Here is a 25921-nt window from a genome sequence, read left to right as displayed (position 1 = left end):
GGGCTCGCAGATTTCTATTTGTTGATTGCAGAATGAATTAAGAGTTAGAAATATTAAACTCTTTGATATACTTTATTCTAGATTGAGTCTGACTGTCTAGTTGATTCTCTAGAAAGTATATTGGAGTAAGTCCTTTCAGATTTCCAAACGAATTGTTGGGTGTGGTTGTTAGGCCCCCGCATTTTCAAGACTCTTCTATGAAAAACAACCCTTCAACCTTTGTGGAGTCTGGAGGTCCAAGTAACACCAATGTCACATATATAATATATTCATGTGAAAATACAATCGATCCAGCTAACATCTTGGATTATCTCTCTTTGAATAATCTTAATAGGGAAAGTTTCTTGTTCAATAACACATCGAATGTAGGCGTGGATCTGGAGCCCAATCTTCTCAGAACTTATATGGAGATGGCTGAATTTGATGTTACTTGTGATAATTACAACGCTCATAACACATATCCATATTGTGCCCATCCAACTAGAGCTTTCAAGGAACCAATTCAAATTCCCATTCGTCATTTTGAACAAAACCAATCTGGTCAAAAAAATTCCAGTTAAAATGATCAATCCACACAAAACACTCATCTTGTCATCGATGATCAAAATCAATCACCTAATGCCTATCCTTCTTATCATGGGAAAGTGTATGAGCAGAAGTATTCTCAAATAATCATGGGAAAATCTTCAAGTGCTGGCGACCAGTACTACTCATTACTTATATTGAATCAAGTACTACACTCTCAATTCATAGTTTAAATTTATAAGAAAATATAATTCTGTTAATATACTCTAACTTCCCTCCCTAGTAATTCTAAAATTTCAACCATGAAAATACTAACTTGGAATGTGCAAGGTTTTGCTTCTAAGGATACTACAGATTTTTCATCTGATATTATTAAGAAATACAATCCAGATATTATTTTTCTTGTTTAAACAAAAACTAGTGAAGCTAGAGCTTATTGTTATCCAAATTCCTTGTTCATTAGCTTAATAGGTTTGTTTGGAGGTCTCATTTTGCTACGGAAGCAAGGTTTCCCATGTGATATAACTTGTTCTCAGGATAACATGATTCGCTTATTGGTTAATTCTAATCCTTCAAAGTAAGAATGGTTACTCTCTTGTGTGTATGGCTCCACTTATGAAAAACTCCAATGGGATTATATCAAGGATCTCAGTGAAAATGTTTTTCAATCTTGGATTGTAATAGGAGACCTTAATGTTCACCTCAAGAATAAGGGACAACCTTCTGATTAATCTTCTATAAATAACTGGATTTTCAATATAAATAGATGCAACTGGTCTCATGGAATTGGGGTTTGTAGACAACAACTACACTTGGACAAATAGATCTAATAGCAAAGGCGCTTAAAAAGAACTAGATTAGATTTGGCTCTGCATAATGATCAATGGAAAATTGAGTATCTAGATTCCAAGGTCTATCACTTGCCTTTTCTAGGATCAAATCAGTGTCTATTCTTCTAGTGACAGAAGCTGATTGCACAATACTTAGGAATTCCTGGAAACTTTACAGATATTGGTTAAAAGACTCATCGTGCTCACAGTTTATCTCTATCTATTTGATATCATCTTCAGATGGTCACTTAGATCAAAACATTAAACACAAGTTTGCTTACATAATTAAGGAAAAAATATATCCAGATGGAGAAGAGAACATTTTGGTCATATTGAGCAACATATTAATCAGTTGAAGAATCATTTATATTTTCTTCAACCTCAGCCAAATAGTTATCAAACTAGCCTTCAAATCTAAGACATCATTGATAAAACTGCATCATTGGAAGAAAGAAAAATAGAAGTTGAATTTTGGCAACAAAAATCAGGAGACCATTGGATTAAAGATGTTGATAATAATACATCTTATTTTCATGATTTCACTAATAGGAGAAGAGAGAGAAATCACATCACAGCTTTAAGATATTCGAATGGTCAATGGTATCACATTAAAACATAATTATTTAGCTTCCTCACTAAACATTTTTAGGATGTAGCACCACTACTAATCCCTTAATTAATGGTACCTTCTTCAACCACATTCAAAATGTTATTTCCTCGAAAAATAATGAAGCACTTTTTAAGGTTCCAGATAGAGAGGAAATTTACGATATGGTTCAGAGTCTGCCGAGCTGGAAGTCACCGGGACCTGATGGTTTTGTGGCTGGTTTCCTTCAATCTCAATAGGAACCAATGGGTGATGATATTACTAATATGGCTTAAAACTTCTTTGAAGCAAGAAAACTACCACCTAATATAAATAATACTTCAATTTGTTTGATACCTAAAACTCAATACTCAGCTTCTCCTAATGATTACAGACCAATTGATTATGTAATATTACTTATAAAATTATATCTAAATTGTTGGTTAGTAAGATGCAGCCTTTCATGGATAAAATCATCTCTCCAACTCAGGCACCATATGTTCCTAAGAGATATATAAATGATAATATCATAATATCTCATGAATTAATACATTCAATGAAAAGATCTAAGAAGAAAACATGAAGTATTTCCTTAAAACTAGATATGTCAAAAGCGTTTGTCTAGAATGAAATTTTCTTGACAAAATGTTTCAATCTTTGGGTTTCTGTGTTGAATGGAAACAACTGATTCACCAGTGCATCTCAACCAATACAATATTGAAAATGTGGGGATACCAAAATACACCACCAAATTTTTCTTAGGCAACCTGTATGACCAAACTTAAATACAATTCTGAGAGTTCAACTTAATGAATATCAATCAAAGAATACTATTAGAGTTATATCTCTTTCTCCCACAATCAGAAAGTTTACAGAGACACGTTCGTGAACCTAATTTGTGTGTGAGAGTACTTGGACGATTCCAAAGATCAATATCCAAAAATCAATCAAGTCGTATCCAACAAACAAGGATGGATGTATCTACTTTGATTGATTAACGTACGATATGTGATATTTCAACTATAAAGATAAACAATATAATTAATGCAGAAAAAGAAATAGGGTTATTTGGTTTTTGGTACTTAGGTTTTGACCCAAACCTGAGTTTGGTCTAACATTTATTCGGCCTTTGCGTTTGGTCTAAAGACCCACATTGACCCACGTTGACTTCGTCAAGTGATGATGTGTTTAACTTTTGACTTAATTAATTTTTAATGGACCCCTCGAATAATTGTGTACTCACTAACAGGGCCCCCAAAAATGAGTTATTTTCTCTTCTCCTTCTCTCTATTTTCTGCTGCTGTTCTTGGCAATCATCATCAACTACAGTACTCAAATCTCATACAATGGCAACCGATAACACCCCGCAATCTTCTCAGAAAATAACATAGCTGAATCACATGAAGTGAAATTCAAACATCAATAAACAATATCTTCTCGGAGCCTCAAACACAACCATCCAGTATAGACTAGCATCACAAGAACCAATTGGAGCACCAACGGCATCTCCTTCTTGAACTGAACCTGAAATCCCTGTCCTATCATACATCTAAATCCATTCTTTAGCAGCATTAACTCTTTATCTTCTTCTAATCACAGCCAAATACAACACCCTTGATTTTCATCTCCTCAATCCCATACCCTAACTCTCCATGAATCGATCAAACCCATTCAAAAAGTTCTTCTTCACCAACAATTCAACATAAAACCCTTCTCAGACTTCGCATAAACTACATCTTGTTTTTCACCACAGATTCATTGAAACCTTCAAAATACTCTCTTCTCTGCAGCATCATCTCCATCAAATCCAACACAATCTCACGAATCAGACAATATCAGAATATTCATCTCCATAGACCCATCTTATGTCTGCATCTTCTTCTAGAGTTTAAACAACTCAAACCCCAAAATCCATCGTATTCAGAAAACAAACCCCAAATTCCCAAAAAAAATTCAATTGTTAACATCATGAACAGATAATAAACCTCAAATTCCGAAACTGTTAACCCTTATTTCAATCAGAAAACCCTGATTCTATCGCTGATGGTTGATAAATCGATGGAGGAAAATGAAACTTGAGGAGATTTTGATGGAGGAGATGCTATAAAGTTCTTCATCTCTCCATTTCGTTGAAAACTAATCCTATTCCATCCCTAATTCTCTGTATCAAGTACTTTTATTGTTAAGGATCTTCTGCACTTACTTTGGAAGACCTAGAATCAGAAGAAGATGAAGGTGAATGGTTTCACCGAATCCGTTCAATCCAATGGCCAGATCTGTTGATAAAAATAGTTGGGGGTGTAATAAGAAAATAATTTATAATTCGAGGGTCCATAAAAGAAAATAATTAAGTCAAAAGTGAAACACATCATCACTTGACAGAGTCAACGCTGGTCAATTTTGGTCTTTAGACCAAACGCAAAGGCCGGACAAATGTTAGACCAAACCCAGGTTTGGGTCAAAACCTGAGTACCAAAAACCAAATAACCCAAATAAATAACACAGATACTATAAATTTTGATAACGAGGGAACCGTAAATGTAGAAAAATCCCGGGACCTAATCCAGATTGAACACCAAACTGTATTAAACCGTTATAGACACTAGCCTACGACCAATTAACTTCGGACTAGAATGTAGTTGACACCGAATTAAACCCTCACATCAATTCGGTTACAGTTTTGTTCCTTACGCCTATTGAATCCCAACAGGACTCCGCGCAATTGATTCCCTTAAATGACGTCCTTTACAACCTAAGAGTTGATTCAACTCAATTGAAGACTTTAAACCAATCTGCCTCTCGCAGATAAGCCTACATGTGTGATTTCCTTTTTGATCGTAGATCAAGGTGAGACTGGAAATCGATTGCAATAGATAAAGTCTAGGTAACCTCAAAATCTGGACTTATGCTTCCCAAAGAGCAGCTTAGATTATTACACCTCAAAATTATTAAACTTGTGGAATCAACAAAGTCTGAGACGAAGAGAACTTTGTGACTTCTATCTATCTTAATTGATGGAGTAATCTCAAAAAACAATCAAGATCATGATACTCGAACTATCAAGATAAAAGATAGATAGACCTGGCTTCACGAATCCATATGAAGTCTTTTTAGTCACTAAACCCTAAAAAGGTTTTAGGAAGAGGACGACTCTAGTTTACAACTAGGACACACAAAGATAGTGTCGGGATTCAAAGACCCAATTGTTTGAGGTTCCCCTTTTATAGGCTTTCAAAGCATAGGTTGCTTTAAGTTTAAGATAATATATCTTTGGAACCAAGCAAACAATATACACCCTTAAGTGAATATTTGAAATGGATTAACATAACAACATATACACTCTGGTTAGGATGATTCGTAACCGAACCGTGTACAAAGACATTCTTCATGGACGGTTAGCCGAAACTAGCCGATTGAACTATAAGCTTAATCATTTTCATTGAAACTTAAGACTTTTAAATTTGAATCCCAAACATAAGTTATAATATGATCATTCATGTCCATATAGTGTTCTTAGAGATTTGTTCAAATGCTAATTATCTCACAGAAATAATTTTATGTGCATCTGAAAATATTCGACAGGGTAAGTACGTGTACCAGATACATGTACTTCAACCTTACTCGTGACTATATTTGTCATGATACATGTAGGGGTATGTGTACCCTTAATACAAATATAAGTTTCGGAACATACAAAACTTTTCCGATTTTCGTACCGGGTATGGATACCACACCAGTTTCAAAACCAACAGTTCTTTTTCGGTATGCATACCATTCCAGGTTTACGAGTTCATAGAAATTTTGTGGTATGCATATGGGGTATGCGTACCACTAAGTCGCTGCCTAACTATAGCTACGCCAGTACGTATACTAGGTACATGTACTACGGCTCCAGACTTATAACAGTTTTCCCAGTTTGTGAAACCAGTATGCATACTGTCCTATATCGATCCAGATTTTTCAGTAGTTATATATTTCTCTCTAAATCAATTCGAAACATTCCCAAATAACATCAATGAAAAATATCATTGTTCTACACTATTTTCGAATGATAATCTTGAATCATAATTTAGATTACGAACAATAAATTGTCCGTAACCGAAATTCATCAAGTATGAACAAATGTTCATTAAGCTTAGCCCTATATACTTCGAGAACTAATTACCAAGATAAACTTAACTTGAAATTCTCGATATGCTTATTATAGTCTAATTAGTTATGCGACAATGTCTCATAGATAGAGAGATGAATATAACTTGACAAATAGGTAGTTCAGTCTTCACTTACCTTTTGCTGAAGAAGTTCTCCAAAAGCTTCGGTTGATCTTCGACTTCAAACGGTAAAACGCAGTGATGTCCGATTCTCAACTACATCTTCTAACCTAATCTGAGACTTAACTAATTGTAGACTAAAATCGAGATATACTTTTGATAAATAAATTTGACAACAAGCTTGAGATAGCGACACTTGTGAGTTCGACCGAGCAATACTCTAACAAGTATCAATCAGACTGAATGGTAGTTCTTGCGAAGAGTATACTCCTACAAGAGGATTAAGACAGGGGATCTACTCTCCCCTTGTTATCTCTTTATTATAGCCATGGAGTACTTATCTAGATTATTAGGCATTGCTGGAGATAGTCATCTCATTCAAGGAATTCGAGTTGTAAAAGAAGCTCGCTCAGTTAATCATATGCTTCTTGCTGACGATTGTTTGCTCCAATTTCAAGCTGACCAGAATAGTATCACCAATATTCTCAAGAACTTTGGTAACATCTTAGGTCAAATGATCAAATTTTCTAAATCGACAGCTTTCATTATGGAAGATATGTCACATGAATAAAAATTAATCATAGTTGAAAGACTGGGAGTAGAATAGCTTTTTTCTTCTGAGAAATACTTGGGATTACTTTTTTTGCTTGGCAAATCCAAAAAAAATCTTTTAACTCTATCAGGGAAGCCTTTGAGAACAAACTCAATGGCTGGAATTCTAAAATTCTTAACCAATCTTCTAGAAATACAATGATCAAATTAGTTTTAAATTCCATCCTAGCTCACTATATGAGCAACTTCAAGCTACCAAAAAAACACTCTTAAACAGCTAGATACAATTCAGAGGATATTTTGGGTGGAGTCATATGAATAATAAATTTCTTAACTTCATATCTTGGGAGTCTCTTTGTAATTTTAAAAGTGAGTGAGGTCTGGTTTTCAGGAATCTAGAACAATACGATGTGACACTAATTACTAAATTAGCTTGGAGGATTTGTACAAAACATTACCAATTATGGGTTAAAATCTTGAAGCCAAAATATTCACCGTACTGTGATTTTATTTATCTTCATAATTATCACTCCATCTCCTCATGGATATGGAAAGGGATAGATCAGGGGCTGACACAAGTTAGAAGGTTTTATAGGTGGGATATTAGATGTGACACAAAAACTTTAGTTTCGTATGACAAATATGTTAAAGTTCTTGACCATCCACCAGTTCCAAGTACTGAATATGCTGAACCAGTTAGAATAGTATATGTCAGTGATATAATGCTTCAAAGTCCTAGAAGATTAAATGTCCCTCTTATTCAAGATATTTTTTCGAATTATGTTTCTGATCTTATTCTTAAAATGCATTTGGTTTAATATGTTCAAGATTCTACGATTTGGGAACCAAATAGGATGGGAAAGTTCACTGTCAAATCTTCTTACAATTTTTTCACGTCAATATCTCAAAACAACAATCAATAAAGACATATTAATCCAAGAGATATATGGAGAAAACCGTGGAAAACCAAAACCCCACATAGAGTTAAACTTTTCATTTGGAAATGTCTCAGAGGAGTTTTTCCCACTATGGTAAATCTTAGTCACTACAAGCAGAATATCAACATCATGTGTCCCCAATGCAATTCTCAACCAGAAACTCTTGAACATCTCATCATAAACTGTGAGTCAACATCATCTATCTGGCTAACTATGAACATTATTCATAACATACAAGTTAACTGGACAATTTTTGTTTCTTGGATCAAAAGCTGGTTTATAGAGATATCTAACCTGGATGCCGAGTCCTGAAACTTGTGGGTTGCAACTATGATGATAACCACTTGGTACATTTGGAAGAATAGATGTACTAAAGTGTTTCAGAATAAGAGCCTCAACATCATAACGACAGTGAAAAATGTTACATACATAATTACTCAATGTTGCATTAACAACCATAATCAACTTTCTTCGAAAAGTCATTCTTACATCCCAGTTTAAATGAACACCACCTAATATTAATTAATCGATTTAAGATAAATATTGATGCTTCTTTAATTTGATGACGTGCATAAAGTTTTTGGTGTGGGACTGATTAATAGAGATCATACAGGTACCAGATATGGCATCAGAGGCAGATACTTCCATGGAGGATTAAACGCAGAACAGATGGAATGCTTGACGGTTAGAGAAGCTATCCTATAGGGCAAGACTATAAATATCGAAAATGTGATTTTTTAATCAGAGTGCTTAAATATAGTTAACTCTATAACAGGTGCAACTCCTTATGTACATTGAGAAAACCAGGGGATTATAATAGAAATAAAGAACCTATTGTATTGTTTAATTTCTAGTACAGTTGAATATGTTAAAAGAACAGGTAACAATGCAGCTCATAAACTGGCTAATAAAGCTAGAACTAGTAGAGCTTCTTTTGACTTTTTTGGTAACATCCCAAATGAATATGCAGATGTATTAAGGGATGAATAAGTTAGCTGGTATTATGTAATATCAATCCATAAATAAACTTTTCTTTATGTTTTAAAAGAATAAAAAAGAAATATAAGTACTCCAGACGACTTAATGTATTTTTAGTTATTTACTTAAGATATCTGTTTTAAGGGCTGCAAGAATTCAAAAGGGCTCCTCCAAGATTAATATGTCTAAGTATATGGATTAATATGTCTAAGTAGAGGGATATTGGGGTGTATTAGTACATGTTAATGTAATCATATAATACCCAGATCTTTGTTAAATTCAGAAATGACATTTATCGTATATGTTTTGATTTTCGAACTTGGTAGATCTTGTTACAAACAAAACCTTGGTCATGGCGCTTAAATAGTGGATATTCATATTCCTACAAACTCGTCCTAGAATATACATGAGCCAAGTACAAGGCTATTGTCAGTAGCAATCAGTTTGATGAAATTTGGGAAAAAAACATGATTAACTAGTTTAAAGTCTTATTTCGGATCAAGGAGTACTAGTAGCGCCGCCGGAGGAAAACTAGATTTTTGTTTAGTTTTTGTTGTTTGTTACTTGTTATTGAACTAACACAATTGTTTGTTCCATATACATTCTTTTCTGATGTAATGTCATTAAAGAACTTTGAATATCTCAATGATTAAGATTTCGTTAATAGAACTATTAATCTGCCAATGTTAACAAATTCCAGTTCATTTGAAAAATTATATAATGGAATCCAGTCGATTTGCAGGTTTTTACTTTTAAAGATTAAAAATATTGAAGACTTTGATATTTTGATGTTCCGTGACTTGATCCAATAAGTAGTTTACTTCGATAAACATAAATCTTACTGAACAAGTGATTTTTTATTTATCACATGTAAATTTTGTAATCAAGTGGGTTATTTTGATAATTGTAAATCTTAGTTAATCTGATTAAGAAGTTTCAGACTTTTTACATTCCTGGCTATTGAGCTCCAAATCAAAAGTTTTATATATGCCTAAATCTTGACCGGAATAATCCATATTTTGGTGATCGGGTCTTGATGCCAGAATAGTTAAATCACCAAGAAACCAAAATAGCCATAAATGCAAGAAGGAAACGCAGAAAATACGCAGCAAGAAAGGCCACGCATATGTGCCAGAAGGCAGAGAGAATGTCAGATAATAATAAATAAATAAATAAATAACTTAAAAAATTATAAACCATCACCGTCTATGCTATGAAAACAGTAAATAAACACATACTCCATGAAGTTATACCTCTTGCCAGAAATTTCTGTGCATAGAGAGAGATAAAAGAGAGAGAGAGAGTGTAGTCTAATTTTGAATATGATTTTTAAACCCAAGAAACCAAAGTAAAATAACCATAGATACAAGGAAGAAACCTGGGATACACGCAGCAATAAATACCTGCAAAAGTGCTTGACGACAGAAATGAGTTTAAAAAAATCTGAACCCTAACCTTCTAAGCTATGAAAATAGTAAACAAACACTTATATTGCCCAGATCCACTCGAAGAGCTGAAAGAGGAGCAGGTCTAAGCAGTCTTTCTGTGTACGAAGAGAGAGGAAATGAGAGATTGTATAATCTAGTTTTCAAAATGATTTCTTTTGTACTTGCTTTATTATCGGCTTTTAATTTTTTTTTAGAAACCGACGATTTTACACCGAACAAAGTAGGTTTATTTTTACATCAAACCATTTTGAATGTAGTTCGGTCATGTTTTTAAAACTTTAGAACCCGTATATTTCGGTTTTGGTTTTGGTGTTTAGTCTGAAACACGCAATCACAAGGTATGGAACTTTGGTATAGATATATTTAATGCAAACCATGATAACTTTTGGCTATTAAAAAGTTTGTATCTTGGTCTCAAAATGGTTCAACATGTAGGAGTTTGGGATATAGGGGATGAAAAAGGTATACTACTTTAGTCTCACAACTGGACTCCTCCAAGTACTCTAACACATTAGGTAGAAATGACATTATTCCCATTATTGGTAACACTTTCCGCAAGGTGAGTAATATTATTCTGAGTGATAATGGGTAATGGAACATCAGTTTTTTAAACCAGGTCATGCCTAGAGTCGTTGAAAACATTCGAAGTGTAAACCTTCATAAGAACGAGGCTGGCCCAAACAAACTAATTTGGCCATTGTCAAACTCTGAAAATTTCATTTTTTTTTTTTTGAAAGGGGTAACCATTTTATTTAAGTAGAGGAGGCTACAGTTCTTGGATAGGCCGTTCCAATTATGTCATTGAAGACAATATTTTGTAGGAAAGGTGGGAATTTAGCGTCCCAGCTGGTAGTCATTGTTGTTGTAGGTTGTTGTATTTGTGTCTTCACAACTTGGATTGCCAGCTCGTCCGTCGCCTGGTTTGCTTCCCGCAAAGTATGTGAGAGTTTTTTATTTGGAACGTCCTGCATGAGTGATTTGATTTCGTTGAGCATATTTGTTAGGTACCATGGGTTTGGTTGTTGGGAATGCACTAGTGATATTAGTGCCTATGAGTCGACCTCGAACCAAACCTCGTTCCGTCGTTGTTGTACTGTTATTCTAAATTCTAGTAGTAATCCTCATGTTTCCCTCAGATTTGATGTAGTTATCCCTAAAGGTGATGTTGTAGCTTTTAACATATTACCATTGCTATGTATGCATATGATTCCTGCTCCTGCTGGTCCTGGGATTTCATTCGATGCTCCAATTTGGTGCCGGTGCTGTCCATCTTATGTAGAGAGTAGATATGGTGGTTATTCGTTGTTGTTGTCTTGGTATTGTTGGTCCGCCTGCCATGATAGGTCCCGTATACTTTTGTGCCCTGGTATTCTTCAAACATTACCTTGATTATTTGGTAAGTCTGCAATGGTGTTTTTCGATATCTTTTGTACACTGTTGCATTTCGTGCCAGCCATATGTGCCATATTGTGAAACCCAATAAACTTTGCGTTAATTCTGAGTTTGTGTTTAAGATATCTTGGATGTTTGTTGGGCCAGTGTATTGGTGTTGTTGCTGATGCTGATGTTGGCGTTGTTGTTGATGTTTCCTTTGATGTTGTTGCTGCTGAACGTGATTTCCTCTTGCTAGGTTTGTCATTATTATTTGCCAAATAGATTTCGATTTATCACAGTCGAATATAAGGTGGTGCTCTGATTCTGGATGTTGTGGGCATGTGTTGATGGTGGTGATATTGAGCCCGTGTAGCCTTTTGAAGGTTGGGAGGCCGTTGTCGGCGACATTCCACAAGAAAAGTCTAATTTTTGGTGGACATCTTAGATTCTTCCAGATTGCTTTGACATTCACAGGTTGTGGATGATTGCTTTGGTTTGTTTGGGTGTTGTTGTTTGATACTGAGATGAGGTGGGTGTTGCTAGATTTTGAAGTGTAGTTTCCATGTTTTGTGTTAGGCCAAATGATTTTGTCAGGTATTGGGTGTCTCGGAAGGTGGATGTTGGTGATTTGTCGAGCCATATCTGGAGGGAAGTGGTGATTCATTTGGGTATGGTTCCATGTGTTTGATGGTTAGTCGATCAGGTAGTCCACTAAGGTGTTGGGTGAAAGGTTATGGCTCGTGAATTGTGCTTTGTATGGTGATGTATGAGGTACCCAATATTGATTGATCGTGGTGTTGCATCCATCTCCTATTTTTGAGAAAACTAAATCCTACAAAACAGAAGAAAGGTTAGCTAGACATTTCCAAAAGTGACGGGATGATGAGTGAGGTTTTGGGATTGAAGTTGAGGAAGTGGTCGGGTTGAGGTATCATGGAGTGCAAATGGAGGTCCATATTGAGTTTGAATGTTGTTGATGGCACACAAGTTTGAGCAGTAGAGCCTGGTTGTGTTCCTTGCTCTTTCTTATACCAAGTCCTCCCAAAGAAATTGGTGTGGTAACCCTCTCCCAACCAATAGGATGCAGTTTCCTAGTTTGGGTATCATGCCCAAAAAAAAAAAATCTCTGGTAATTTTGTCAATTTTGTTGTGCACTTCACTTGAGAGTTGTTGTGCCTGCATGATGTGGATCGTTGTAGGTGTCTGAACTGTCTTGATCAAGACAAGCCTACCAGCTTGGTTTACACACTTTGCAATCCATCCCTTAGCCTTCCTTTCGATTCTGTTTAGCAGTTCAACAAACAAATGTGAAGAGTTCCTTCCTTTCCTGAATTGTATACCTAGGTAAGTAGGTGGTTGAGATGTTGTGTTGACGTTGAAGGTACTCCTTAGTTGTTGAGATATCCACGGATCAAGACTAGGATGGTGTATAATGGATGATTTTCCTTTGTTAATAAATTTGCCAGCTGAAGTGGAGTACCTATGCAGAATTTGTTGAAGTGCCATGCACGATTTTTGGTTGGCAGTGCAGGTGATTAACAAGTCATCTGCGTACATGAGGTGCAAACTGGGTGGTGTTCTTTTTCCAATCCTTATGCCTTTTATTTCTCCATGTTGTTATTATAAAGTCTTTCTACACTCATCACCTAATCAATGGAAACAATAGTAACATTTAACATAGGAATACAAATGCGATCTGGATTTTTTTATTTTTTATTTTTATTCTTGGGATTAGGTTTGTTACTAAAAGTGGAGGTTTTCATATGGAAATGCTATATCATGAGATAATCATGGTCAATGATATCCTTAGTACTAGGATCCCGCTGATTTCTCATTTTTGTGTAAATTATGGAATAATAGTAAAAGAAACACCAATTCATATTCTGTTATACTGCATATTCAGTAAAACAATTTGGTTGGCTTAAGTTATAATATGAGTGGTTTTTAAGGAACAAATATTAGACAGTGATTGGAATCTTGGTAACTTGGTTTGCTAATAACCAGTTAAATCCTTTTGAAAATGTTGAGTAGAAGATTTATGTGCAATTAAATGTTGGTTTATATAGAAGGAATGATGTCTCAATTTTTTACAAAATAAAACTGCATCTCCATCAAAACCAATCACACTTATTTATAGCCATATCAAAAGCATCAATTCAAAACCATACATTTAATAATGAACATAAAACCAACTCTGACCAAAGTACATGACTTGCAGGTAAGAAGTCAGATACCAAACTCAACCATAATTGTCTACCGCAAATTTTTTAATTACTAAATATGTAAGGTGTACTTCTACTTAGACAAATGAAAAAGGTTAAATGGAAGGTGCAAAATCTCTCAAAAGAAGAGTGTCAGATATATGTGAATTCAGGTCCCTTGGACTGATTGAGGAAATAAAATGGCAGCAACAACGACGAAAGAAGAGTTGCAAGATGGAAGTAGAATACAAGAAGCTGGGACGTCAATGGTTGCAAAAGTGGAAAAACCAAATAAAAAAAACAAACTCATAAACAACAAAACTTTGGATGAATCCGCTAAATTGTTTCACCATCTTAGTGAAAAGACGAGGGTACCCAAATACACCACAATCTTTTATTTTGATCACAACTTATACAAGACCGACTGTGTATAAATCTCTTGGAGCAACAATCACTCAAGGAATATTTCAACACAGTGTCCACTTGATATAGGGTTAGTCCGAACTGCGCTAACTCGTGAATTAAATATCAAAGGCAAGTGGAGAAAACCAATACACTTTGTGTGATCGTCTATGGATATGGAATCGAGACAATACAACAACAAAGTGATCACTTGATTAAAGGTATGGTAATGACAGAAACCAATAGGATCAATACCAAGTGCCATGTTAACGTACAAAGTGCAATTTACTTTAATTATAATAAAACAATTATAATGCGGAAATATAAAGTAAATGGCATAGGAAGCTTTTGTTAACGAGGAAACCGCAAATGCAGAAAAACCTCGGGATCTAGTCCAGAACTGAATACTCTCAGAATTAAGCCGCTATACAAAATCAACACTAGCTTCGTATAGTTGATACCAAGAAACTAAACCTATAGTTCACCTAGTTTCTTCAGTATCCCTGCGTTTCCGACATTCAATAAGTACATGCAATGGAACAATTCCTTTGGATCGTATTCCAAAAAGTAAAGGAACAACAAATCTTTTGGTAACAACTCTATTGATTCTTTCCAATGAAGATATCTCAAGTCATATGCAAAGGCTCTTCCATTTAATTAATAAACTCCTTTGCCTGGTTAGATCAATCCAATCTTTAAATACCGAAGTAATAAGATCCGTATTTGTAACAATCAAATAGAACTCAAGAGATCTATTATTGCTACCGATCTGACGCAACTAATTAATCGAATCAATCTGATATTAGTTAGATCCCAGCCGATCAAGTTTTGTGCACCGAAGATATAGAAACCAAATCAGAAATCTTCTTTGTCTTCAAATCTTCTTAGATCTTCAATAAACACCCGCACAACACAACTTGAATCTCTTGTGATCAATCACGCACATAACGGAGTCTGTTAACAATGAATTATCACAAGACGTCTTTAGATCTACAAACAGTTCTAAAGATCCCGTCGATACTTCGATCTAGTTTGAGTGAATCTTATATCAGAAGAGAAGATTCTCAAGAATAAACAAACTATGTGAAATCAAAGTTCAACAACCGTTAGTCAATCAAATCAATCAAAAACTAATAATAAACTGCAATTATATAATTTCCCACCAACGGTACTCGTAGAGCTTCTTGATCCCACATAAATCTTTAAACGAGCAGTCGTAAGAGATTTCGACTAATTAGGGTACTTTCCTCTCCGGATAGACGGCTCCACCAGTAACAACACAACTAGGAAGTTTTGCTGGCTCTTAGGATAGTTTGCTCGAAATGCAAACTTGGGTATTTGTAGACCAAGGAAGTTTGGACACCAAGGAATTTCCAAAACCGAAGATTCTCAATATATGCAATATATTTCCAAATCGGGTTTCATAATTCCTTGAAATGCTTTGTCCAATATAACCGAAATCTCACAAGAAAATCTCCAACCGGTAAATGGACAATACTGTTTTTTATTCTCCAGATATTTGCAAAAACTAATAACCTTAATTAAAAGATTCTTAGTTTAGTTTATTTGTTCGGGATCTTCTTGAGTAGTTAAGGAATATCTTTGAACAATAAAAGATAAATATTACTGAGCATGTTCAAAGTATGTCGACATCTTTTCTTATGTAAATCCTCTTTCATATTTACAATCTTGGAACCGATTATACCACACTTCCAAACAAGTTAGAATTGGTTCATCTGTATTCCAAGATAACTATGTGATTGATCAAATATCAATCCACTAATCATGGGTTTACGGTTTTACCAAACACAAGGATCGGTTCTACCTCAATATGGTTACTGGGACCGGTTACATCAGTTACCAGGATCAGTTACGTCAATTACCAGGACCGGTTACCATATTCTCATGGTATTACATGTGATCGGTCACACAAATCACTAGGATCGGTTAAACCAATTACTAGGACCGGTTGCGCCAATTACAAGGATCGATTACATAATACTTTTGTGATCGGTCACACCAATTACTAGGATCAGTAACACCAATTACAAATATTCATCATACCATCTCAGGTAATTACTTAGGATCGTTACACTAATAAAAGTCTACCAATACATGCATGATTAGTTTTACCAAAATACATAACAAGTTATGATCGGTTCTACTAACTCACACATATTAATAATCCAAAGATATGCAATGAATAACAGTACCAATAAGCATAGCGATTTCCCTTTCGATTCATAAAACAAGTTCATGAATGTACTTCCTTTAAACAAATGCAAACATTGTTTCCTAGGATGAAATCTTCATCTTTACCCATACACATAATCACAATAGCATTCATACGATTATGCAATGTCTTATATACGAAGTTCAAAAGATAAGCGTTATACTTCATAAAACAAGTTCATGAATGTACTTCCTTTAAACAAATGCAAACATTGTTTCCTAGGATGAAATCTTCATCTTTACCCATACACATAATCACAATAGCATTCATACGATTATGTGATGTCTTATATACGAAGTTCAAAAGATAAGCGTTATACTTAGTGAAAAAGACGAGGGTACCCAAATATACCTCAATCTAAAACTTTTCCACCTATAAGTCCTTTCTCCGAAACTGATTGTCTATGGACTGAGTTGAGACAATACAACAAATCGGTTCACACTTCGTGTGATCGTCCATGGATACGAGATCGAAACAATACAAAAACGAAGTATGTTTACTTGATAAAAGTTCGGACTTAACCAAACACAATAGGATTACTTATCAAGTAAATACAAATTAATGTTTGTGTAATTTATTTTAAATTATAATAACAACAATTAAAATTGCGGAAAATAAAAGTAAATGACACAGTAAGATTTTGGTAACGAGGAAACCGCAAATGCAGAAAATCCCCGGGACCTTGTCCAGAATTGAATACTCTCAGGATTAAGCCGCTATACAAAATCAAAACAACTTCGTATAGTTGAGACCAAGCAACTAAACCTATAGTTCACCTAGTTCTGTCTGTATTCCCACGCCTCCGACCTGTAATTAGTCACGTACTTGGAACAATTCCTTTGGTTCGTATTCCAAACAGTAAAGGAACAACAAATCTGTTTGGAATCAACTCTTTTCAACCTAGTGATGTGAGTTCGACAAAAGGCTCTTCTGTTTATCTCAATAAGCTCCTTTGTCAGGTTCTTAGATCTATCTTGAAAAGAAGAGGGTACCCAAATATACCTCAAGCTAAAACTTTTCCTACCTATAAGTCCTTTCTCCGAAAGTGATTATCTATGGACTGAGTCGAGACTATACAACTAATCGTTTCACACTTCGTGTCATCGTCTATGGATACGAGATTGAGACAATACAACAACGAAGTATGTTACTTGATAAAAAGGTTCGGACTTAAACAAACACAATATGATTCACTTATCAAGTAATTAGGAATTAAAGTTTGTGTAATTTACTTTAATTATAATAAAAAAATTATAATGCGGAAATATAAAATAAATGACACAGCAAGATTTTGTTAACGAGGAAACCGCAAATGCAGAAAAAACCCGGGAGCTTGTCCAGAATTGAATACTCTCAGGATTAAGCCGCTACACAAAATTACACCTAACTTCGTATAGTTGATACTACGCAACTAAAGCTATAGTTCATCTAGTTCCGTCTGTATTCCCGCTCCTCCAACTTATAAATAAGTCACGTACTTGGAACAATTCCTTTGGTTCGTATTTCAAACAGTAAAGGAACAACAAATCTGTTTGGTATCAACTCTATTCAACCAAGTGATATGAGTCGGACAAAGGCTTTTCTGTTTATCTTGACATAAACTCCTTCTTCAGGTCCTTATATCTATCTTATGTTCAATTACCGAAGTAATCGTGTAAGATTAAGCCAATCAACACTATTAATCCAAGGAATTGTGTTGATGCCGATCTACTCAATTAATCATTCCAATATATCACAAGGATAAACCGATTATTAATTGGATTCTCTTTTACCGAAACAAGGATTGTGTACACCAAATATTATGAACCCACAAATCAGAAATCTTTAATATCTTCTTCGTCTTCAAATCTTCTTAGATATTCAATAATAACTTGTACACAATCACTTGAATCTCTTATGATCAGTCACGCACAGAACATAGTATGTTAACAATGGATTATCACAAGAATGCGTAACTAAGGTGACTGGTTTTCCAGTTTGTAAACTACAAATTCCAGCAGAAATTTTCGGTTAGAAAACTTCCGCCAGTACGCGTATCCAACCTGTCTCCTTTACCAATGTTGCATGCACAAGTGCACACAATTGGTTTTCGGCACATGGATTTATACACTAATGTGCGAACACGCTATATATGTTTATATCCATAGTTGGTTAATAATCTCAACTCTACATTTCAATCATTGAAAAATTCTTCTATAATGTTGTAACAATTGTTATTCATGACTATCGTCATCAAAGCTATTTTCAAGACTGCAACTTCATCATGACTTTCGTCACGGATAAAGATGAAAAGTGGTTAAAGCGAAAGCTTACCAACACGTATTTCGAGAAAAATATAGGCGAGTAAACTCGGCTCGAAAATGTGTATGTATGAAAACTATCATACTTATACGACTTTGTCTCAAGAGTAAGAGATAGAGATATAGACTTTTGAGTGATAGATAAGTTCAAGTCTCCACATACCTTTTAGTCGGATGAAGTTCCACTGGTTCCTCGAGTAGTTCTTCGTCTTCGTAATATGATCGTCATGGAGTCTGGAGCTCAACTACACTAATCTGTTCTAAACCGAGACTTAGCTATATGTAGTCTATAAATCAAGACATATAGTTTTGACAACTAAACTTGACAAACATGCTTGAGATAGCAACGCATGCGAGTTCGACCGAGCAGTGCTCTAACATAAACAAACTAGGTGCAATCAAAGTTCAACCACTGTTAGTCAATCAAATCAATGAAAGCAAAAGATAAACCGCAATTATCTAGTTTCCCACCAACGGTACACGCTAGAGATTCTCAATCCCAAAGAAGACTTTAAACTGAGCGGCCGTAAGAGATTTCGCCTAATTAGGTTACTCTCCTCTCCGAATAGGCGGCTACACCAGTAACAACACAACAAAGAGGAAGTTTGTTGTTACGAAGGATTAGTTTGTTAGAAATGCAAACTTCAAGTATTTATAGACAAGGAAGTTTGGACACCAAGGAATTTCCAAACCCGAAAATATTCTTAAGATATTCATTAAACCACAAATTCGGTTTCCATAATTCCTGGGAAATGCTCTGTCCAAAAATAATGATCGAAATCTCTCGAAAAATCTCTAATTAATAAATGCACATTATTAATTCTTATTTTCCTAAAAATGAAGTTAATTACCTTAATTAAAAGATTCTTAACTTATTTATGTTTCGATCCTGGGATTCTCTTCCCTTAGCTATTAAGGAATGACTTTGAAAAATTAAAGAAATAAACATTCATAGCACGTGTTTAATGTATGTCGACATCCTTACTTTGTAAGTTCTATTTCACACTTACAACCTTGAAACCGATTTGCCACACTTCCAAACAAGTTTAGAATTGGTTCATCTGACTTTCAAGAACTATGCGACTGATCAAATAACATTCAATCACAATCATGTGTTTAACGGTTCTACCAAAACAAGTTTCGGTTCTACCTTCCATGTGAGTACTGTGCATAGTCACACTAGCTTTCCAAAATTCAGTTGACTAGGTACTAGGATCGGTTCCCCACATATATATGGTATCTAACTTATATGCGTTGCACATGTCCATAGGATCGGTTCCCCTTTGCCTAAAAACTTGTTGCACATGTTCATAGGATCGTTTCCCCTTTCTTCTATAAACCTTACTGCACCTTATACAAGGATCGGTTCTCCTTTGTGATGTACTTCACCTCTTACTAGGATCGGTTCCCCTTTCCCATATTTGGTCAGACATAAAATCACAAACCCGATCATACCATCTCAGGTGATTACTTAAGATCGGTTTCACTAATAAAAGTCATACCAATACATAAGTCAGGCCTTTGTGAATAGTTCTACCAAGAACACGACAAGTCGTGAACGGTTATACTTAATCACACTTATTGTTTGTTCATAAGATATGCAATGAATAACAAAACCAATAACGCCTGGCTATTTCCTTTTCGATTCACAAACAAGTTTATGAACTTACTTCCTTAGAACACATGTAAAAAATTGTTCCCTAAGATGAAATCCTCATCTCATACCCATACATAATCAAAATATCATTCAAATGATTATGGCGATGTCTTATCTACAAAGTTTAATGCTTAAGCAATAAACCTCGTATTGTATTCCTTAATACTATGTCTATCTAGAGTTCAAATATGCTTCGCAGTTTTGTTTTTAATATGCACGACTTGAAATATACGTTAGGGAATGAAACAGTTCAAGTAAAATATCACTAACCTCAAGTGGAAGGATGATTGTTGTCGTTGTAGCTCCTTGCTTCTTCACATCTTCAAGTCTTCACAATACTTGTAATGTCTCATTATCCTAATACTTTCAAGCTAACCTATACGAAGTTGACTCTAGTACATAATCAAGCGACTCTTAACATGAGTTTTGATTCACTAAAATATGACAACCAAACTTTACATACCAACGCTTGGTGGGTTCAACCGAGTTATGCTCTAACATATCTTATTATCAACTACCAAAGTAATTGTTAAGATTTTGTAATCAATACTTTTAATCACAAAGAATTGTATTGATGCCGATCTACACAACTAATCAATCTAATCTACCACAAGGATAAACCGATTATAGTTGAATCCTCTTTTACCGAACCAGTATTGTGCAACCAAAGATTATGAACCCAAATCAGAAATCTTCAAAGTCTTTTTTGTCTTCAAATCTTCTTAGATCTTCAATAAACACCTGCACACAATCAAATTGAATCTCTTGTGATAAATCACGCACAGAACGAAGTCTGTTAACAATGGATTATGACAAGACATCTTTAGATCTACAAACAATCTAAAGATCCCCGTCGAAACTTCGATCTAGTTTGAGTGAATCTTATATCAGAAGAGAAGATTCTCAAGCATAAAAACTAGGTGCAATCAAAGTTCAACCACCGTTAGTCAATCAAATCAATCGAAAAACAAAAGATAAACCGCAATTATCTTGTTTCCCACCAACGATAATAATAGAGCTTCACAATCCCAAAGAAGTCTTTAAACTGAGCGTCCGTAAGAGATTTCACCTTATTAGGTTACTCTCCTCTCCGAATAGGCGGCTTCACCAGTAGCAGCACAACTGGGATAGTTTTGCTGTCTCTGAGGATTAGTTTGCTCGAAATGCAAACTTTCATATTTATAGACCAAGGAAGTTTGGAAACCAAGGAATTTCCAAAACCGAAAATATTCTCAAGATATGCAATATATTCCAGATTCGGTTTCCATAATTCCTGGAAATTCTTTGTCCAAATATTGACCGAAAATCTCTTGGAAAATCTCCAACTAGTAAATGCACATTACTAATTTTCATTTTTCAAAATAAAATTAAAAACATAATTAAATAAAAGATTCTCAATTTATTTTATTCGATCCAGGATTTTCTTCCTTTAGCTATTAAGGAATAACTTTGAACAATTAAAGATTAGCTACACATGTTCAAAGTATGTCGACATCCTTAGTTTCTCAGTCCTCTTTCATACTTACAATCTTGAAACCGATTTGACACACTTCCAAACAAGCTTAGAATTGGTTCATCTGACTTTCAAGAACTATGTGATTGATCAAGAACACTCAATCAGCAAACATGGGTTTCACGGTTCTACCAAAACAAGTTTCGGTTCTACCTCCATGTGAGTACTTTGCATATTCACGCTAGATACCAAAATTTGGTTGACTAGGTACTAGGATCGGTTCCCCACATGTATATGATACCTAACTTGTACTTGCTGCACATGTCCATAGGATCGGTTCCCATTTGCCTAAAAACGTGTTGCACATGTCCATATGATCGGTTCCCCTTTCTACTAATAACTTGCTGCATCTCATACAAGGATCGATTCCCCTTTGTGATAGGTTGCACCTCTTACTAGGATTGGTTCCCCTTTACCCAGAGTCGGTCATACCAATAACACAAAATCGATCATACCATCTTAGGTGATTACTTAAGATCAGTTTTACTAATAAAAGTCATACCAATAAAAAAGTCAGGCCTCTGTAAATAGTTTTACCAAGAACATAAACAACTCATGAGCGGTTATACTAATCACACATATTGGTAGTTCAAAAGATATGCAATGAATAACAATACCAATAATGTCTGGCGATTTCTCTTTCGATTCACAAAACAAGTTCATGAATTTACTTCCTTAAAACAAATGTAAAACATTGTTTCATAGGATGAAATCTTCACCTTATACCCATACATAATCACAATAGCATTCAAACGATTATGTCAATGTTTTATATACAAAGTTTAATGGTTAAGCAATAAACCTCGTATTGTATTCCTTAATGCTATGTCTAACTAGAGTATAATTATTCATGCTTCACAGTTTTGTTTTCAATATGTACTACTTGAAAGATACGTTAGGGAATGAAACAGTTCAAGTCAAATATCACTAACCTCAAGTGGAAGGATGATCTTGTTGTTGTAGCTCCTTACTTCTTCACTTCTTCAAGTCTTCTCAATACTTGTAATGTTTCATATCCTAATACTTTCAAGCTAACCTATACGAAGTTGACTCTAGTACATAATCAAGAGACTCTTTAAATGAGTTTTGGCTCACTAAAATATGACAACCAAACTTGACATACCAACGCTTGGTGGGTTCAACCGAGCTATGATCTAACAATCTCCCCCTTTGTAAATTTTAGTGACAAAACTCTTACATCATATGGATAAACAAATTACAAGAATTCATTGCACATACGCTTGATTCCCGAATTCGACGGCACAATAACCTGTATACATTCAATCCATAAATGACGTTGTTGACATTATAATAACAAAACTAATACTCCCACTAAAGGTATATTTTAGTCCATATATTTTCAATCCGTACGTCTTTGTTATTCCTTTGTAGTCCATATAACTACAAGTATCATATGATATGCTACTCCCTCTTAGTCTATGCTTTCGCTCTTTCGTTAGATAAACGTTTAAGCACCAATGTCCTTTCCCTTAGTGATACCAATCAATATAAATCAATACCAGTATCACTTGTTTACTCCATATATTTATCCCCCTTTTTGTCACAAAATGACAAAGAAACGAAAAAATTAAGGACAAAACGAAAGGATCTTGCAAATCTCAAAAGACTTGTAACCTATAGAGTTAAGCACAAGGGTTCCACACACCATTTTTGATAACCAATATCAAAACCGAAACTACAAAGTAATTTTATTTTGATATGTTACCAAGGAAACCATTGCCCGAAACAATTTTCCCTAATAGTTTAGCAAACCAAAAAATCATAAAATTTTGTAGGAGAGATGGCCGAGTGGTTGAAGGCGTAGCATTGGAACTGCTATGTAGGCTTTTGTTTACCGAGGGTTCGAATCCCTCTCTTTCCTTACCTTTGCCTAATTCAAGAGCGTTATTGACCACAATGGATCAAATAACAAACAAACAAGGAACAAGATTATTCCAAGAGGTAGACCTTTCTTTGAAATGAATTCTCTATTCCTAATTTGGAATGATCCTTTAGTAGAAACATTTGGACATGGTTATGTGCTGTTTTTTCTACTAAACTTCCAAGCTCATTTAAAGATATATGGAATTCTGCAAGAAATAAAAGCCCCATTGTCAGAGAAGCATGGATAACTATTCAGTGGTAAAAGAATTATGGTTCCAAAAAAATAAGAATTTTTTTGAGGAAATAAAGCCAAATGAACACCAATTCAAAAACAGAATAAAGAAGCTGGTGTTTGAAGGAGGTTACAGAATGAAGGGTAGTAAATGGAATCAATCTTATGATCTCCAGGTAATAAATTTCTTTAATTTGGGAATTAGACCCAACAAGTTTCAATGTATCAAAAGTTGTTACTTGTCTCCCCCTCCTATTGGATATACCATGTTTTGCTGTGATGGATCATCTTTTGGTAACCCAAGGGCAGCTGGCCTTGGTATTGTAGTTAGGAATCACTTGTGTCAGGTGATTGGTGCATTATCAGGAGGAATTGGTGTTACTACTAATTATATTACAGAAAATTTTGCTGTGCTATGTGCCACTGAATTGGCAGGTGAATGGAAACTTCTAAACATAGTCATTAGCTCAGATTCTAAGGCAGTTATTGATGGATTTCTTAAAGGGAAGGTTCCATGCTTTATAAAGAAGAGATGGCAGAAGGCTGTAAGCAGAATATCTTCAATCATTTTTCAACATTGCTTTAGAGAAATTAATTTCTCAGCTGATACTGTTGCAAAAAAGGGGAGCTAACTTGGCAGCAGGAGAAAGGCAGTTAACAATTGGAAGCCACATTTCTTGATCAGAGTAGAGATGCCTGATGTGGAGTACTTTAGATTCCGTTAAAGTAATTGGCTTTGTAATGTTTTCTTTTATTAGGCCTATGTAGTGGGCTTTTATTTTCGTGTTTAGTTTGGGCTGTATCTTTTTAAACTCCAATTTTTCAAATTAATGAAAATGTGATTCAGGGAACAAAAAAAGCAAACCAAAAAATCAACTAAGCACCTTAGTTCCTTTGCTGAAACGATTGTACAAATACAACTGCTTGTTCGACAAGACCAAAATAAAGATAACTCTATTTTTCTCATCAGGTTCTAGTTATCCATATAACTTAGACCTTTAAATTTTAAACAAGAAGAACTAGGTCAGTTAACTAGCATTTCTTGTTAAGACATTCGATTAGACTTGAATAGCCGAAACCTTCTCTTTGATAAGTCTAACTAACATCAGAATTAACTTAGTTTCTCTTATCCGGAATCGAATTGGACTAAACAATTCATCCCGTAAACCTTTTCTTTCGTTAAGCCATAAACAATTCATACAAACCAAATAAATAAACTTGCATAATTATTCACCTCAACCGGAAGCAATTGAAACAATCATAGACATTAAAGCACCGCAATTGCACCTAGATTTTGTAAGCCTAAACGATTGATACCAAACAATAAAGCAAGATAATAATAGTTTTTCTTAACCAGAAACAATTGAATCACACACATATCCATACACAAATAATGGAATAAAACATCAATTGTACCGTAATTTTGTTAAGCAAAAGCAATAAATATACGCAATAAACTCAGGCTTTTCTTAAACAGGAAAACGATTAACTAACAAACTCGTTACCTCAAATTTCGCATCCTCTTCTCCAATATGTTTGCATCTTCTTCCAAGGAGAATTGATATCGAAATATCATTATGTTGTCATCCTTATGCAAAACAAAATAATAACAACAACCAACCTTTACCATAGAAAGGTTGAAAACCGGTTTTTAACTATTACAAGCAAATGTTGAAAACCGGTTTTTAACTATTGCAAGCAAATGTTCAAAACCGGTTTTTAACTATTGCAAGCAAATGTTGAAAACCCCGAAACACATATGTTTTTATGCTAAACCAAACGATTCAACATATTGTGACTTTTTCACATATTGTTTCTATCAGAACCCCTCATGATCCTTTGATAAAGTCTACCAATATGGGCTAAACTTAATCCTGCTAAACCAAAAAGTCACTCAAACCATAAGGGTTCACAACATATGAGATCGAATATTAAGGTTATGACGACCGAAAAACATACATCTCATAAATCAATTTACCGTTTCTATCAAAAGTTCA

General features: G+C 34.8%; 1 protein-coding gene across 1 annotated transcript; it reads left to right on the top strand.

Annotated features, from left to right (window-relative positions):
* Positions 1-23932: 23932 nt before the first annotated feature.
* Positions 23933-24556, top strand: LOC113324115. The gene has a single exon (XM_026572451.1). The coding sequence runs from the start codon at positions 23933-23935 to the stop codon at positions 24554-24556; it is 624 nt and encodes a 207-aa protein (XP_026428236.1).
* Positions 24557-25921: the final 1365 nt, after the last annotated feature.

Source organism: Papaver somniferum, chromosome 11 (assembly GCF_003573695.1).
Source record: "Papaver somniferum cultivar HN1 chromosome 11, ASM357369v1, whole genome shotgun sequence".
NCBI lineage: Eukaryota > Viridiplantae > Streptophyta > Magnoliopsida > Ranunculales > Papaveraceae > Papaver > Papaver somniferum.
This window is presented reverse-complemented; position numbering and strand designations above follow the sequence as displayed.